Source organism: Megalobrama amblycephala, linkage group LG20 (assembly GCF_018812025.1).
Source record: "Megalobrama amblycephala isolate DHTTF-2021 linkage group LG20, ASM1881202v1, whole genome shotgun sequence".
NCBI lineage: Eukaryota > Metazoa > Chordata > Actinopteri > Cypriniformes > Xenocyprididae > Megalobrama > Megalobrama amblycephala.
Window position 1 is genome coordinate 12,498,997 of NC_063063.1, and position 16,930 is coordinate 12,515,926.

Consider the following 16,930-nt stretch of genomic DNA (forward strand, 5'->3'; position numbering starts at 1 on the left):
AAATGCTATTTCATTGTTGTTTTTAACAGTGTTGTGTTGAACGATGTTCCTGACATTTTACACCTGTAAAATATAATCCATTTTAAGCTCAAATGTAATACCTGAAATGAAATGCTGAGATTTAGCAATGCCAGCTTGATTTTGAAGGCTGTTTTTTGGTTTGTATTTTGGAATGGTGGTTATCAGTTATTACAAACTCACCCTCGTGTCATTTCAAAAGACGTTTTTTGTTTTTCTGAGCACAAATTAATATATTTTTAGTATTTTCTTATCATTTTTGTCCATCCATTGAAAGAACATCTCTCTGTACTACCACTTGCTGCTCACATCAAGTTCAAGGCATTGATGCTTGCTTACAAATCTACCACAGGCTCAGCACCCTCCTACTTCCACTCACTCTTACGAGTCTACATCCCTACCAGAAGACTGCGATCAGTAAAGAGCGACGGCTTGTTGTACTATCACAGAGAGGCACAAAATCACTCTCCAGAACATTTTTGTTCACTGTTCCTTGCTGGTGAAATGATCTACCTGCCTTCATCCAGAATGCAGAATCCCTGGCAACATTCAAAAACATGAAAAGATGAAAACTCATCTCTTTCGTGACCACTTAACCTCATTGTAAAAAAAAAAAAAAAAAAAAAAAAAAAAAAAAATTCTTTGCTTTCACTTCCTTTAATCCCTCCCTATTTTAGCTTATACTACTATATACAGCAATGTTGGAAACTTTGTTTTGTGAGCACTTCTTGTCTCTTCACAATGAATCGCTTTCTGTATTCCTCACTTGTAAATCGCTTTGGAAAAAAGCATCTGCAAAATAAATAAATGTAAATGTGAACATACTCACACTATCAACATTTCCAAGCTTCAAAAAGTTCTCAAAATCTATATCAATCGAGTTTAATCCAAGTCTTCTTAAGAGACACCTTCAGATTTATTTTATACTTTTATTCGCATATAAACACTGATCAACGCACATACGTAGAGCTCATCAAATAGGGTAAAGATGGAAGCGCAAACATGCTTGCTTGACGCGCCAGAACCAATGAGGTTTGTTCTCAAGTATATATGGTGTAGCGAAGTCTTTACTTTTTGAAGCTTGAAATATTGGTTGTGTGGACAGAAATGATGAGAGAATCAGAATATCAAAAATATCTTAATTTGTGTTCAGAATATGAACAAAAATATGGAACATGAGGGTGAGTAAGTGATGACAGAATTTTCATTTTTGGGTGAGCTATCCCTTCACATAACTTCACCTGGTGGGCGAAAATATATTATCCTTATTTTTTTCAAGAAAATCACGATTCACGATTTTTTCATGTGGTTTTAGTATTTTGCAAGTGACTGAGCAGTACACTGCGTTCCAAATTATTATGCAATTGACATTTCAGTTAGATTTCAGTACAATAAACATTCAGATTTTAGTTTTTCTAAGAAAATGTTTGTTTGTTTATTTATCCATGACTTTTTAGATAACTGGTATCAATCTCAGACAAAATAATTTGCCAGATCTATGGAAACCCTACTTAGAGGTTGTTCCACATTATTAAGCAAGTCACAGTTCTCATGCAATATGAGGAGGAAAGAAAGATCTTTCTGAAGATGAAAAGCATGAAATGATCCAATGTTGTGCAAAAGGCATGAAAACAACTAATATTGTGTGAAACTTAATGGAGATTATCGAATTATCATAAGATTTGTGAGTGATTTAGAGCACAGCAGAACTCGGTCAGATAAAGGCTTATTAATGAAAGTTCCTATCAAAAAAATTTATTGTACTAAAAGGGCAGCTATAAAAAAAGCCAGTGTTGAGCAGCAAACAGGTATTTGAAGCTGCTGGTGTCTCTGGAGTCTTGAGAACCTCACCATGCAGGCTGGCAGTTGTGCGTAAAGATGCATTTTAGACACCACTAACCAAACCTCACAAAGAGAAACATTTACAGTGGGTGTATAAATACATTTTCAAACAGTTTTATTGCTTTGGTGTTTTTTTGCAGCATGGGATAGTGCATAGTGCGTTGTACAATAGTGCATTGTACTATGCACTATCCTCCTTTTTATACTATAGCTGAAAATGGCCAGTTATGAACTCCACATATCTTGCAAAAGTCATTTTAATACCCTCCATTTCACTTCCCAATAATCCAGCACAAATCATCACCCACGAGCTCCTTGCTGACGTCACAGTCTTGTTGGAACGTGGTGGCCATTCACCAACCATCCAGAAATCCATCCATTTAGACCATCCATTGTAGTACGGCATTAGTCAGTGAATAAAACTATTTAAAAATGAGTCTTCATGTATTTCTACACCCACTGTAAATGTTTCTCTTTGTGAGGTTTGGTTTGGAGTGGCTAAAGTGCATCTTTACACACAACTGCCAGCCTGCATGGAGAGCTTTTTGAGACTCCAGAGACACCAGGAGCTTCAAATACCTGTTTGCTGCTCAACACTGGCTTTTTTTATAGCTGCCCTTTTAATACAATTCATTTTTTTGGCAGGAACTTTCCTCAATTTGCCTTTATCTGACCGAGTTCTGCTGTGCTCTAAATCACTCACAAATCTTATGATAATTCGATGATCTCCATTAAGTTTCACACAATATTAATTGTTTTCATGCCTTTTGCACAACATTGCACCATTTCATGCTTTTCATCTTCAAAAAGATCTTTCTTCCTCCCCATATTGCATGAGAACTGTGACTTGCTTAATAATGTGGAACAACCTCTAAGTAGGGTTTCCATAGATCTGGCAAATTATTTTGTCTGAGATTGATACCAGTTATCTAAAAAGACATGGATAAATAAACGAACAAACATTTTCTTAGAAAAACTAAAATCTGAATGTTTTTTGTACAGAAATCTTACTGATTTGTCTCTTGCATAATAATTTGGAACGCAGTGTATAGCCAAACTAATTTCCCTATTTTAAAAATGTTGCCACAAGGTAACAGAATATAAAAGATAAAAGAATGACAGACCATTTAGGCCAAAGTAGGGGTGGGCGAAGATGAAAATCTTTATTTCATTATTTTATCTTTGTTATTAAAAGTAAGAACAAATATGCACATTGCAAATACATTATAATATACAAATGAAATAAACACAAGTAGGTGTGTACTATTTAACAGTAGCCTAGTATTCAAGTAAGAAATTGAATAAACGTAAAAATAAAACACTACAAAGATTTCACTGTATAAATTATATTAAAAAATCTTATTAAAAATAAGTTATTCAGAATTAAGTTATATTTTTTTTGTTTGATTAACATTAATTAAGCAGTAGCAGGTTTATTATTTGGCTGCTGTCACTTTAAGACCTCATGCGCGGACCTAATATACAGACACACATCCAGTTTTCTCCCAACTGTTTACGTTCACTTAGGGCATAACTGACTGTGTTTATGTAAACCCTGTGTGTATTTGAGAGTTTAAGCGCAATAAAAAGTACGGAACTTTCTTCTCCCAATATATACACAGACTCACTGCTGTGAGCAACGAAGACATGCTGCTGCTGTACAATATAGCGTACGTGAATTACCCATAGCAGATCTATACAGGTGGAGCTGGAGAACGTAGAGGGTTTCTGAAAACACATTGCACTGCTACAGAAAATGCTGACCAAGTATTTAAAAAGGTTGAGCAGCGAGCTCATTGGCTACTAATACATCAGGAACCAATCAGCTGTGCCCTACAGAGAATGATGTGATTGCAAGTAGAGTTTATCAACCTGTACCATCTAGGGCCCTGTTTACACCTGTTATTAAAGGATTAGTTCACTTTCAAATTAAAATTTCCTGATAATTTACTCACCCCCATGTCATCCAAGATGTTCATGTCTGTCTGTCTTCAGTCAAAAAGAAATTAAGGTTTTTCATTCCATGACTTTTCTCCTTATAGTGGACTTCAATGGCCTCCAAACGGTTGAAGGTCAAAATTACAGTTTCAATCCAGCTTCAAAGCATTCTACGTGATCCCAGACGAGGAATAAGGGTCTTATTTAGCAAAACCATTGCTCATTTTCTAAAAAAAAAAAATAATAATTTTTTTTTAGACATTTTAACAATAAATGCTCATCTTGAACTAGCTCTCTTCTTCTTCTCTATTTGAATTCCAGCAGTGTAGACGCTGCTAAGTGGATTACTGCCCTCCACAGGTCAAAGTTTGAACTAATTGTTATATACAATATGCTAGTGCAAGTATATAACAATTAGTTCAAACTTTGACCTGTGGAGGGCAGTAATACACTTAGCAGTGCCTATACTGCCGGAATTCAAATAGAGAAGAAGAAGAAGAGAGTTAGTTCAAGATGAGCATTTATGGTTAAAACGTATGTAATTTTAAATTTATATACAATTATATACAATTGTTTCTCTAGATAAGACCTTTATTCCTCGTCTGGTATCGTTTAAAGCCCTTTGAAGCTGCACTGCGCTGCACCATCTGGAGGCCTTTGAAGTCCACTATATGGAGAAAAATCCTGGAATGTTTTCATCAAAAACCTTAATTTCTTTTCGACTGAAGAAAGAAAGACCAAGACATCTTGGATGACATGGGGGTGAGTAAATTATCAGGAAATTTTAATTTGAAAGTGAACTAATCCTTGATGCGTTTTGGTCTGTTGGATCACAAGTAGACGAGGCAGACACATACCTGACATGCAAATCAGGATTGGTGAGAGAACATTGTGTTTGGTACATTTTTTTTTATCTTCAAACCAAACTTGTGTCTTCAGCTGACAAAGTTTAAGTTCTCTCTAGCTAGTGTGCTTCCCGTATTTTCGCATTAAATCAGTAGGTGGAGAGTAGGCGCTCTTTTTTGGTTGTTTAAATGCATTGGACCACATGAGGGTGTACACTATGAAAGCAATCCGGTCAAATGCATTTTCGACTACCTCTGAAAGTGGTTGAAAGTGGACAAGCTCAAAACTTTTTGCACCCTGTTTACACCTGTATTTAGTGTCGTCCACTTGTGATCCGATGGACCAAAACGCATCTTAATACTAGGTGGAAACAGGGCCTAGAGTTTCATGACAGAACTTTGTATTTTTGAGCAAAAATGTCCAGATCTTTTTTTAGTACTTCAACTTAGACTAAAGAAAAATGAGAAATGTTGCCTCGGAAACTAGCTGAAATAAAATAAATTTGAGTTTTTTATATTTTATTTGATTTCAGTTAAAGGATTAGTCCACTTTTAAATACACTTTTCCTGATAAATTTACTCACCCCCATGTCATCCAAGATGTTCATGTCTTTCTTTCGTCAGTCGAAAAGAAATGAAGGTTTTTGAGGAAAACATTCCAGGTTTATTCTCCTTACAGTGGATTTCAATGGCTACCAACAGATTGAAGGTCAAAATTACAGTTTCAGTGCAGCTTCAAGGGCTTTAAACGATACCAGATGAGTAATAAGGGTCTTATTTGGCGAATCGATAGGTCATTTTCGGAAAAAATACAACCGTTTATGCTTTATAAACAAAATATCGCCTTGAACGTACTTTCCGCTTCCGCATTCTTCATAACGCTTACGCTGAATGTTCTACGGAAAGAACGCGCCGCCAGTTTCGTTTTTTTTCCGTAACTTGAATAGGGAAGGTGTAGGACATTCAGCGTAAGCGTTATGAAGAATGCGGAAGCGGAAAGTACGTTCAAGGCGATATTTTGTTTATAAAGCATAAACGGTTGTATTTTTTTCGAAAATGACCTATCGATTCACCAAATAAGACCCTTATTACTCATCTGGTATCGTTTAAAGCCCTTGAAGCTGCACTGAAACTGTAATTTTGACCTTCAATCTGTTGGTAGCCATTGAAATCCACTGTAAGGAGAATAATCCTGGAATGTTTTCCTCAAAAACCTTCATTTCTTTTCGACTGACGAAAGAAAGAGATGAACATCTTGGATGACATGGGGGTGAGTAAATTTATCAGGAAAAGTGTATTTAAAAGTGGACTAATCCTTTAATATTCAATTTATTTCAACGAAATAAAATATTTATTTCTGATGTTTTAGCTTTAGTTAACATTAACACTAGTGTTTGCTAGTCTTTTGGGTGAACTACTACACCCTTAATTCGTAGCCATGATAATTGCTGTTTGATAACTTTACTGAATCAATTTTGACAGATAGCTTGCCATTCACTGGTATAGTGTGATGTGTATGTGGTTTGAGGGCAGTATGGGAAATGGTTTAGCCATGAGCTTTAACAGAGTGGCTTGCCAGAAACAACAGACCACAGAAGCAGCACAGCCCTGAGCTCTATTCTTATGTAAGATATACATTGTTATTGTAACTGTCTTTAGAGTAGAGAGATGTATTTGTATCTCATAGATCACTGTACCACATTTTTAATGTGGTGTATGCCAGATGTGGGCTGTTTGAATGTTTTTCTTTGCTACAGTAGTCCACATCAGTAACGTTCATGCTTTTGTACGGTTTCATAACCAAAATGTTTTTATTATTACTGAAGAATATACTGATATTTTTAAATAAATAAATTTTTTTAAATTTTTATTTTACATTTTAATACACACAAACATAAGCCCTATGTTTTATTAACATCAATTTAAATTGTAGAGGTAAATTTTGCCATGGCAAGTTCACGGTTCATGGTGTTGGAAATCTCAGAAGCATAGACCAGGAGACTTTGGGATCTCTTGAAGCAGAAGTTACTCTTTATTGAGAAACACGCTGTGCGTCGCTGTGGTCATCCAAAATCTAACTAAGGCAGTGACTTGGTAGTTCATATACATTCAAGGGGGAGGGATACATAGAGTAGGGGTGTGGACAATCTAAACAAAGGATGCAAATGCAGTACAGGAATCAGATCATTGCCTACATTTCCCAGCCATGATCTAATCAGCATAAATGTGTCATTCAAATGCATAGGTGCTAATCCAATCAGTCTGGCAGTATCACCTATACCTTTACATTATCATAGAGACAAAAGCACAGCTGTATCTTGAGCTGGTCATGCCACATGGTCAGGAAATGCATGAGACAAAAGGTTAGTGTCTCAGACACCTGGTCTGCCTGCCTTGCCACAATATACATAAAGTTTTCAGTTCATATACTATTACATTGGAACCTAAATATAACATAGAACAAATTTGTAATCCCACAATGGTCAGCTTGTTGCTTTGTGTTGCATCACCATTGCTTGTGGCAGTGGATATGCCACAGATTGAGCTAATTATATACAAACAGTGCCTAAAACTAACTTTTTGGCATTTTGACAGTTTTGTTTGAATATGTCTTAAGTCCAAGAGACTGTGAAAGAGAGCTCAATTCAGTATTCTCTAGCTGTCTGAGACGGGGATTTCCGGGCGCAATGTTTGCACACACGATTGACACCATTTCATATACTCGCCAACACCAATTTTTACTTGCATTTAGCACTTGGCAAGTCTTAATTGTAGACCCTGTGTGCAAATACTCACATGTGCATTACATCATATGCTCATTAAAAAAAATCTATATTCTATTTATTTCAAAATAAGTAACTACACATAAAACAATATTTAGTATGACATTACAAATGAACATCAAGTTAAGATTTTGATGGTAAAATAGCTAATAAATTAGAGATTATCATTATAGTTTAGTTTGTCCAAATTATTTTAAATTATACGAAATGGGTAAATGTATGACAAGGTACAAAAACACTATCCGTTTTTGTGATTTCACTGTAATTACTATTAAGCATCATTCTGAATATTGATATGCAAAATTAAACATTTTAAATCTGTTTGATAATGAGGGCTGTTTGGTCAAATGGATTGTTTCTCTGAAAAAAAGATTGCAATTTGAGAGCAAATATACAGCAAATACTGTATTTTGACCGAACATTATGAAAAGGTTGAAAATGTTGGTATTTGCACTATGTATTATACAGGTATTTTATACCTTTTACATATTTTCAAATAATGAAGCCATTTTTAGTCTTTCAATACTTTACTCATCTGTCACAATAATGTGATTTTTTTTTTCATCTTAATTTGTTTAATAAAACAAATTAAGTTTAAATACATTAAATAGAAACATTTCCTTTGTCAAAAGTGTTACAAGTGTTTTTTATGCTTGTATTTATACATGAATATATACAAAATACATGCTAAAACTTTTTAGTGTAGTTTAGATTTGACCCTGTCCTATATGAGTGTTCACTAAAGAGCTGCAGAGAGAGAGAGAGAGAGAGAGAGAGAGAGAGAGAGAGAGAATGACAACAGCTTGAGTTTATTTGTGTGGGAGGCTGTTGTATCCTAGCAACAGTCACTATCAAGGACTAATAGCAGACTTCATTACACATACAGTGTGCTGAATGTTGGCACACTGCCATTCAAAACATAATCAATTTGTGTATTGTGTTGTCTATCAACCAAAAGATATTACAGAGTGTGAGAAATTCAGAAATGAAGAGGACGAGTAGATGACATTTGCTGGTGTGTTATGTAAGAATGCACTGAGGCATGGCCTGGTAGTATTGCATCTGCACGCTTTTTTTGTGTGTGAGTGTTTGTTTGTAGTACGTCATGTTCAGATCCTTGATTGGTTATCTTGGTTTGGGTCATTATTACTCATTGTGCTGTGTATTTTATTTTTATTCATATGGGTAACATCCAGTTTTGTCATATGGAGGGCTTTGCTAATGCAAAAATGTTTTTTGTTATTAAAAAGAACAGAGACGCTTTACGTTTTTCAAATAGGTAGTTGTATTCAGATACAAAATACTACAGAATTTGAAAAATTAAATTAAAAACAAACAAAAAAAAAGTCTTCACTGTATGCTTTAAATATGCATGATCCTTATTTAAACTGCTATTATTCAGTTTATAGCAGTGAGTGAGTTTCTCCTTTTTTCTGTTATTTGGTTAACAGTTAGGATATACTTATATAAATATACTTGTATTTGACCGTGTATTTAACCATATACACATAAATATACTTGTACTTATGTGTATTTGACCATTTAAATGCAGTAAGCCGCGACAGAGAACTCAGCTCGGGACTGCAGGTGGCTTTCTGTGTGTATTCTTTTTCTTGGCTTGTTGGGTAATAACCCTCTTTAAAACATCATGTCCCACACTTTACTTTCTCACTCATGCATGTTTCTTTATCACTCTAACGTGTCATTCTAACTTTAGGTAGTACTATTATGACACTCTTTGTAATTATTATACCTTTAAATGGCAAATTATGCAGGAACAACAAAAAAAAATACAACATTGTTGATTTGCTATTGTATTCAGCGATCGCAGAATAAAAAAAAATGAAGGACTGGTTGATAAGTATGCTAATGTTCTCTTTACTCAGAGGTTATATCAGGCCATGCAGTTTTCTTCCAATATTATCCGTCTCCATGTTCAAACATGCCTTTGAAACTTTATTAGTTCAGTGACCGCATGTCCCACAATGTTTTACTCAATACATTTTTGTGTAAATGGCCTGAGTCATTGATAACCCAGTAAAAACAGCTGGCATTCCTATAAAACCTGCTATTCCCTTTGAAAAGCTGGATCAGATCTTATAGGCAGCTGAAAGGGACAATTATTTACAATTTTTATTTATAAGGTTTTTTTTTTGTTTGTTTGTTTTTTTTTTAATGGAGGTTGTATTTGGAAAACTACAGGAAGAGAAAAAGTACAGGTTGGGTATATATATATATATATATATATATATATATATATATATATATATATATATATATATATATATATATAATATATATATATACAATGCCCTCCAAAAGTTTGGAAACACCTCTGGCAAAGTGTGGTTTTGGACGATATCAGCATAAATCCTTATAATTTTTTGGTGAAAATACATTAAAGTAACTTCACATTATCATTGAAGACCAGCAATAATAATTTTCATTTTGATTGCATAATAATGGCAATATATACATGTCAAAGGCAGACATGCCCCTTTGCCAGCTGTGATGCCTGGTTACTGGTTTAAACTTGGCCCAGGTTTGTAAAAGATTTTTGGGTCAGCACACCTTAATAGCTTCAACAATTGATTGCCAATTACGTTTAGAATACAGTGAACCAATCAGAACTCAGTTTAGGTCAGAATGCTGCTAATGGTGAAAATTTAAGTTTTTTCTATGTGTATACTGTTTATGTAATAAAATGTTGTTTCTTATCAGTGCAAAATTATCACAAATTAAAAAGGATTCATGCCAATATTGTCCAAAACCCCACTTTTCTAGGGCGTTTCCAAACTTTTGGAGGGCAGTGTGTGTATATATATATTTTGGAAGCTGAATCTGATGTTTTATTTTTTTTATTTTTTTTTACAGATGACAGCTAGAAAACCAAATCCCTCATTGGCAAAATAGAGTTGTTTGCTAAACAAAATCCATCACTGTCCCCTTGTGCGGAAATATTCCTGCATTTTATGTTTAAGATCAGTTGCTGAATTAATCTGCCACTAAAATTTTTGTTTGTTAAATTAGCAGCATAAAAATTAGCCTCTCAATTCCCATGTGACAGGAGGTTTTGAATGTCGGATGTTTCATGGGAATGAATGATTGTGGTTTGTGCTGATGTGGTCTCTAGGTATTCTGGCATTTTACAGCACCATGGTGAGCACTCTGTTTATGTTTTTACTGGTTTCACGTCTAAACCACTGGGATGATGTAAAGTTGAAGTAATGATAGGCTAGCAAACACAACGTCTATTCATTCACCGTCTGTGGAGAGGCTCATTTTTATTATTTGTTAGCACTTTGATAGATGTGCAACAGGAGAAACTGTATATGCCACAGATTCAACACATCCTCTGTGTTTTTGGTTGTTTCGTATGGCTAAAGTGATATTACAGACCCTACCACATCCTTGACCTATTACATCATTCCCAAAAGCTCCATTTCAATTATGTTTTCAAGTATTACTAATACACAGCCTGCAATCATTGGACCAACTTTATTAATTTTTTGCTGTTCACCTTTTTCGTCACCTGAATATATACTGTCTTTGTCTTTTGCAGAAACTGAAGTGAGGAGCTTCCTGTGACCGCATCTTCTGCTGATCTCCAGCGAGACTCTTTGACTCCTCATTGAGGAGACATGGAGGACCAGGGGGATGCTGGGATTGAGGGTTTGTTGGCACCCAGCCCACAAAGTGAGGCTGTAATCCATGAGATGGGTGAACTAACCCTGCACCCCAACCAGAGGCTGCCCCCTCTCAACGAGCGCAAAAATGGTAAGTCACTTGCTGTGTGTTTGAATGCTGAAGCTCGTGATTATGGTTGGGGCGTTTTTCTTTTTTAACATTAAAGCATGTTAACCTATTACACCCAATAATCAAAATAATTAACTTTTAAAATAGCATCATATGACCCCTTTAATAACACTGTTAAATGTAATCCTTTCTTAAACCTCAAAATAAAAATCCATTTTCAGACTGTTCATTATAGCAGTGTTTCCCAACCTTTTTCTTTCCACGGCACAGTTTTGATAAGTTAAAGGTGCCCTAGAATCAAAAATTGAATTTACCTCGGCATAGCTGAATAACAAGAGTTCAGTACATGGAAAAGACATACAGTGAGTCTCAAACACCATAGCTTCCTCCTTCTTATATAAATCTCATTTGTTTAAAAGACCTCCAGAAAACAGGCAAATCTCAACATAACACCGACTGTTACGTAACAGTCGGGATCATTAGTATGTACGCCCCCAATATTTGCATTGCCAGCTCATATTCAAGGCATTACACAAGCCAGTATTAACATCTGGATGTGCACAGCTGAATCATCAGACTAGGTAAGCAAGCAGGAACAACAGCGAAAAATGGCAGTTGGAGCAATAATAACTGACATGATCCATGATTACATGATATTTTTAGTGATATTTGTAAATTGTCTTTCTAAATGTTTCGTTAGCATGTTGCTAATGTACTGTTAAATGTGGTTAAAGTTACCATCGTTTATTACTGTATTCGCGGAGACAAGAGCCGTCGCTATTTTCATTTTTAAACACTTAGCTTTAGCCACAGCACCATCAAACTCATTCAGAATTAAATGTAAACATCCAAATAAATACTATACTCACATGATCCGATCCCTGCATGCAGCATGCATGACGAACATCTTGTAAAGATCCATTTGAGGGTTATATTAGCTGTGTGAACTTTGTTTATGCACTGTATAACTGCACTTATAGTCGAGAGCTCGGCGGAGGGCAGGGAGCGAGAGATTTAAAGGGGCCGCGCAGCCTGAATCGGTGTATAGTTAATGATGCCACAAAATAGGCAGTTAAAAAAAATAATTTAAAAAAATCTATGGGGTATTTTGAGCTGAAACTTCACAGACACATTCAGGGGACACCTTAGACTTATATTACATCTTTTGAAAAGACGTTCTACGGCACCTTAAAAAAAAAAAAACACGGCATACCACTATGCACTAAAACAACAGAACTGTTGGGATATTCTATTAAAAGTAGTACTCACATTTAATGTGAAACTTGAGCTCAAGTCAGGTAGGAACACAATAAAGTAACATTTTATGAAAATCAAGCTTAAATTATTTTATTTTATTTTATTTTTGGCATTTGGTAATTTTCCACACTTGACAACCTGCCACAGCACACTAATTGAGAAACACTGGATTATAGTGTTTTCCATGCTTAAATTCACTTGTAAAACCAACACTTGTTCAGAGGTTTGGGGTCCATAAGATTTTTTTAATTTTTTTGAAATGCGTCTCTTGTTCTCACCAAATCTGCATTTATTTGATCTGCAATTCAAAATAGCTGTTTTATATTATATTTTATATTATTTATTTATTTGGTAATATTACTTTTGTAACATTATAAATGGCTTTACTGTCATATTTGATCAATTTAATGCATCCTTGTGGAATAAAAAAGACCCCAAACTTTTAAACAGTAGTGTATATTTAGACAAAATAGTATAGCATTTTAAAGGGTTAATTCACCCAAAAATGAAATTTCTGTTATTAATTACTCACTCTCATGTTGTTCCAACCTATAAGACCTTTGTTTATCTTCAGAACATATTTTTGATTAAATCCGAGGGTATCTGATCCACACATAGGCAGCAACGTCATTGCACTTTTTGACATCCAGAAAGGTAGTTGGTTAAAATAGTCAACGTTATTACAGTGGTTCAACCTTAATGTTATGAAGCGACGAGAATAGTTTTTGTGCGCAAAAACAAAACAAAAATAATGACTTTGTTCAACAATTTGAACCATTGTCATTCATAGTGAACTCAGTGCAGGCTTCCTTGTTTACATCCGATCGCCGGCTCATTATTGGCCGGATTCTGTGTCAGCATCACATGCATGCGTCGTGCTGCTCACGTATTCAGCTTCAGCCAATACTGAGTTGGCATTTGGACGTAAACAAGGAAGCCTGCACTGAGTTCACTACGTATGACAGTGGTTCAAATTGTTCAACAAACTCATTATTTTTGTTTTGTTTATGCGCACAAAAAGTATTCTCGTCGGTTCATAAAATTGAGGTTGAAGCACTGTAGTCACATGAACTATTTTAACCATGTTTTCAATGACGTTGCTGCCTATGTGTGGATACCCTTGGATTTCATCCAAAAATATCTTAATTTGTGTTCCGAAGATGAACAAAGGTCTTACGGGTTTGGAACGACATGAGAGTGAGTAATTAATGCTAGAAATGTTATTTTTGGGTGAACTAACCCTTTAATATCAGCCTTTTATCAGCCATAATGTCAAAATAAAAACAGGTGGTGAAGATGTTTGTTTACCTACAGCTCAGACAAATCAGTATCTGAAGCCTGCTTTATACTTGACACATCAGATGCTGGGAAATGGCAGGCTTGTGAGAATTTGTCTTTAAGCAGTACAGAGTTGTACTAAGATGTTGTTTGTCGGCCAACGAAATCAGGATCTAAATCAAGATATCTGATTTAGATGTCCCTCTTGGCTAAATGTTCATCATTAGTCTCTTTTTTTTCTTCTTATTTTGAGATTTAAAAGTTGCCCATGTTCTGAAATGGTATTCATTCCCCGGTTGTAATCACAGGCTGCATAAATTCAGCTATTTCATTTTGGCACTCTGACTTTGCTGCCTAGTTCAATTCATGCCACATCCTGATTAGTTTTGTCTCTATTTCCAGGTGATTATATAATGTTTTATTTCTGTACCTGTTGAAAAAGAGAAGCTCTTTTTCCATTCTGTCACCATCAGTCCTCCTTGCACAGAAGCAGCCTCCAGAATCTTGACATTTCTTTGCCTCTTAGTTTGAGTGCAGACATTTGATTGACATGTGAAAGGTCACAGGACAGCGCTGTGTGTATGCGGTGGCTCGCAGCTCTGTGAGGGCTGCTCCTCTAGGTCTCTAGCTATGCTGAGGTCACACCGTCACAGCGAGTGGAAATGTAAACGACTTTGGCAGAGCATGGCCCGTGTCAGTTACTCATCCTCTGGCTGTCTGTCAAACAAGAAGTTTACAATGTTGATGAAGACGAGGGTTATTTCAGCTGAGAGCCAATTGTTTTTTGCTGCTTTCAAATCTTATAAATAAAGTATTCATGATCTATTTGTCCTTACGGAGAAAGTTAATTGTTGTGCACTTTTTAATGATCTAGATATGAACTTTCAGTGGCAGGGAGGGGTTAAATTTTGCCTGGTCTTTCTGCTCCCTCCTTTCTGTCTGCTGCTGGAGCAGAGATGTTGTGTCCTCTGAGGGAGCCCCAGTTTCACTGGAACTACTAACAGTGAATGGAGAGTCCTGAAGAACGAAGTCCTTGTGCTTTTTTCACAAAGCTCTGGTGCTGTCAGGAGCCCACGCTGAGATACTCTGAGCGTACGGCAGGACGGGCAGACGGCATGGCCTGCTTAGGACTGGAGACTCACAACACCTGCAGAGGAAACATCATATCAGGTTCTGCGGCTTGCTGCTCGACTCTGAGAGGTGGATATCATCCTGTCGCTGAGGGCATATAGGTTTAGTTGATTTTGAATAGCTTTTATTGGCTTCCTGATGCTTTGTTGATTAAGCTTGCTTAGGTCTAATGGAAATTAGTTTGATGGCATTAGGAAAAAGAAAGCTAGAATTATCTCTCTGTTAATGAGAGAGCTAATGTGCATTTCTCTGTGGATAATCAAGGTTGAGAATGCCCATCAGATGCACAACAGGAAAGTCAGAGATTGTTCTAGATAATGTCATCTACATCTGAGCAGTAGATCCGGCATAGATTGGCATGATAAGGATGTATAAAGCTACTTATTTTCAAAATTGTCTAGTTAGGTCTTAAGGAAGTCTATTTTGGCTGGTTTCAGGTTCACCTCAGCATGATTGGATGCATTTCATGGTGGTTGTTTATGTAAGATGAATTGCTGAATGGAACAGAATGCAGGAGTCTCGAGATTAATCATTTTTCACTTGACACCGTCTTAAAAACAGATGGTGGAATGCTCAAAACACAGCATTAGATGTGATGCGACAACCCAAGATGTCTGTCTGAATGTCTGATTCTGTAGTAAGGAATGAATGTAAAGAGGCTGAAAACTGTCTATCGGGTAAAAAACAGTACACTGATTAAACACCAAAAATATCAATATCAGGATTATTAGTTTTATTTTCATTTTTTATAAATTATATTACATTACATTTCGAACTTTTGGGGTTGGTAAGATTTTGTTTTGTTTTTAAAAGAAGTCTCTTATTCTAACCTAAGCTGCATTCATTTGATCAAAAATACAGTAAAAGCTATATATTATAAAATGTAATTTATTTCTTTGATGGCAAAGCTGAATTTTCACTAGCTGTATCCAGTCTTCAGTGTCACATGATCCTTCAAAAATCGTTGTAATATGCTGATTTGGTGTCCAAGAAACGTTTTTTATTATTATCTTTGTTGAAAACATTTGTGCTGATTAATATTTTTGTGGATTTTTTCCAGGATTTTGTTCAAAAGAACAGCGTTTATTTGAAATAGAAATCTTTTTTAAAATTATAAATGTGACCCTGGACCACAAAACCGGTCATAATTGTCAATTTTTTGAAATTGAGAATTATACATCATCTGAAAGCTGAATAAATAAGCTTTCCATTGATGTATGGTTTGACAATATGTATTGTTGGACAATGATGTATGGATAGGACAATATTTGGCCAAGATACAAATATTTTAAAATCTGGAATCAGAGGGTGCAAAAAAATCTAAATATTGAGAAAATCCCTTTTAAAGTTGTCCAAATGAAGTCCTTAGCAATGCATATCCACTCACAAAAATACATTTTTGATATATTTATGGTAGGAAATTTATAAAATATCTTCATGGAACATGATCTTTACTTCATATCCTAATGATTTTTGGCATAAAAGAAAAATCGATAATTTTGACCCATACATTGTGTTGTATTGCTACAAATATACCCGTGCAACTGGTTTTGTGTTAAGGGATCACAAATGTCTTTACAATCACTTTTGATCAACTTAATGTGGTCTTGGTAAATAAAAGAATTAATTTCTTTTGAAAAAAACAAAAACAAAATCTTACTGACCCCAAACATTTGAATGGTAGTGAATATATAACTATTATTATAAAGTAATATAACGCAATTCATTTATTTATAGCTATTATTATGTAGTACTCTGTTCATTACAGCTGTTTTGAAACCACTAAGTCACTTTGTTTGCCATGTTTGAACAGACTCAAATCTTTGAAGGGATCTGAAACTCAAGACAGTATGATCTCAACACTCTTTCAGATCCTTTCAAAGATTTTTTACATTACCAGGATGATGTAAGACATTTTGCTCATCTTATGGAACAACCCAACCCAAAATGCTACAATGTTATGTTGTGCAGTCAAGGAGATCTAAACGATTTTTTCTTCTGTGAACCAAGTGTAGTCAGGGCATCAGGAATGCTGAAGGCCCCATTATTATCTCCTTCATGGAACATTTTATCTTCTTCTCA

General features: G+C 35.4%; 1 protein-coding gene across 1 annotated transcript in view; it reads left to right on the forward strand.

Annotated features, from left to right (window-relative positions):
* The window catches only part of mrtfba (myocardin related transcription factor Ba), a 36,212-nt gene that overhangs the window by 3,041 nt on the left and 16,241 nt on the right, over positions 1 to 16,930 (forward strand). The window contains 1 exon segment of the mRNA XM_048170328.1: positions 10,989 to 11,203. Coding sequence (XP_048026285.1) covers positions 11,068 to 11,203 — 136 coding nt within the window. The 5' untranslated portion in view covers positions 10,989 to 11,067.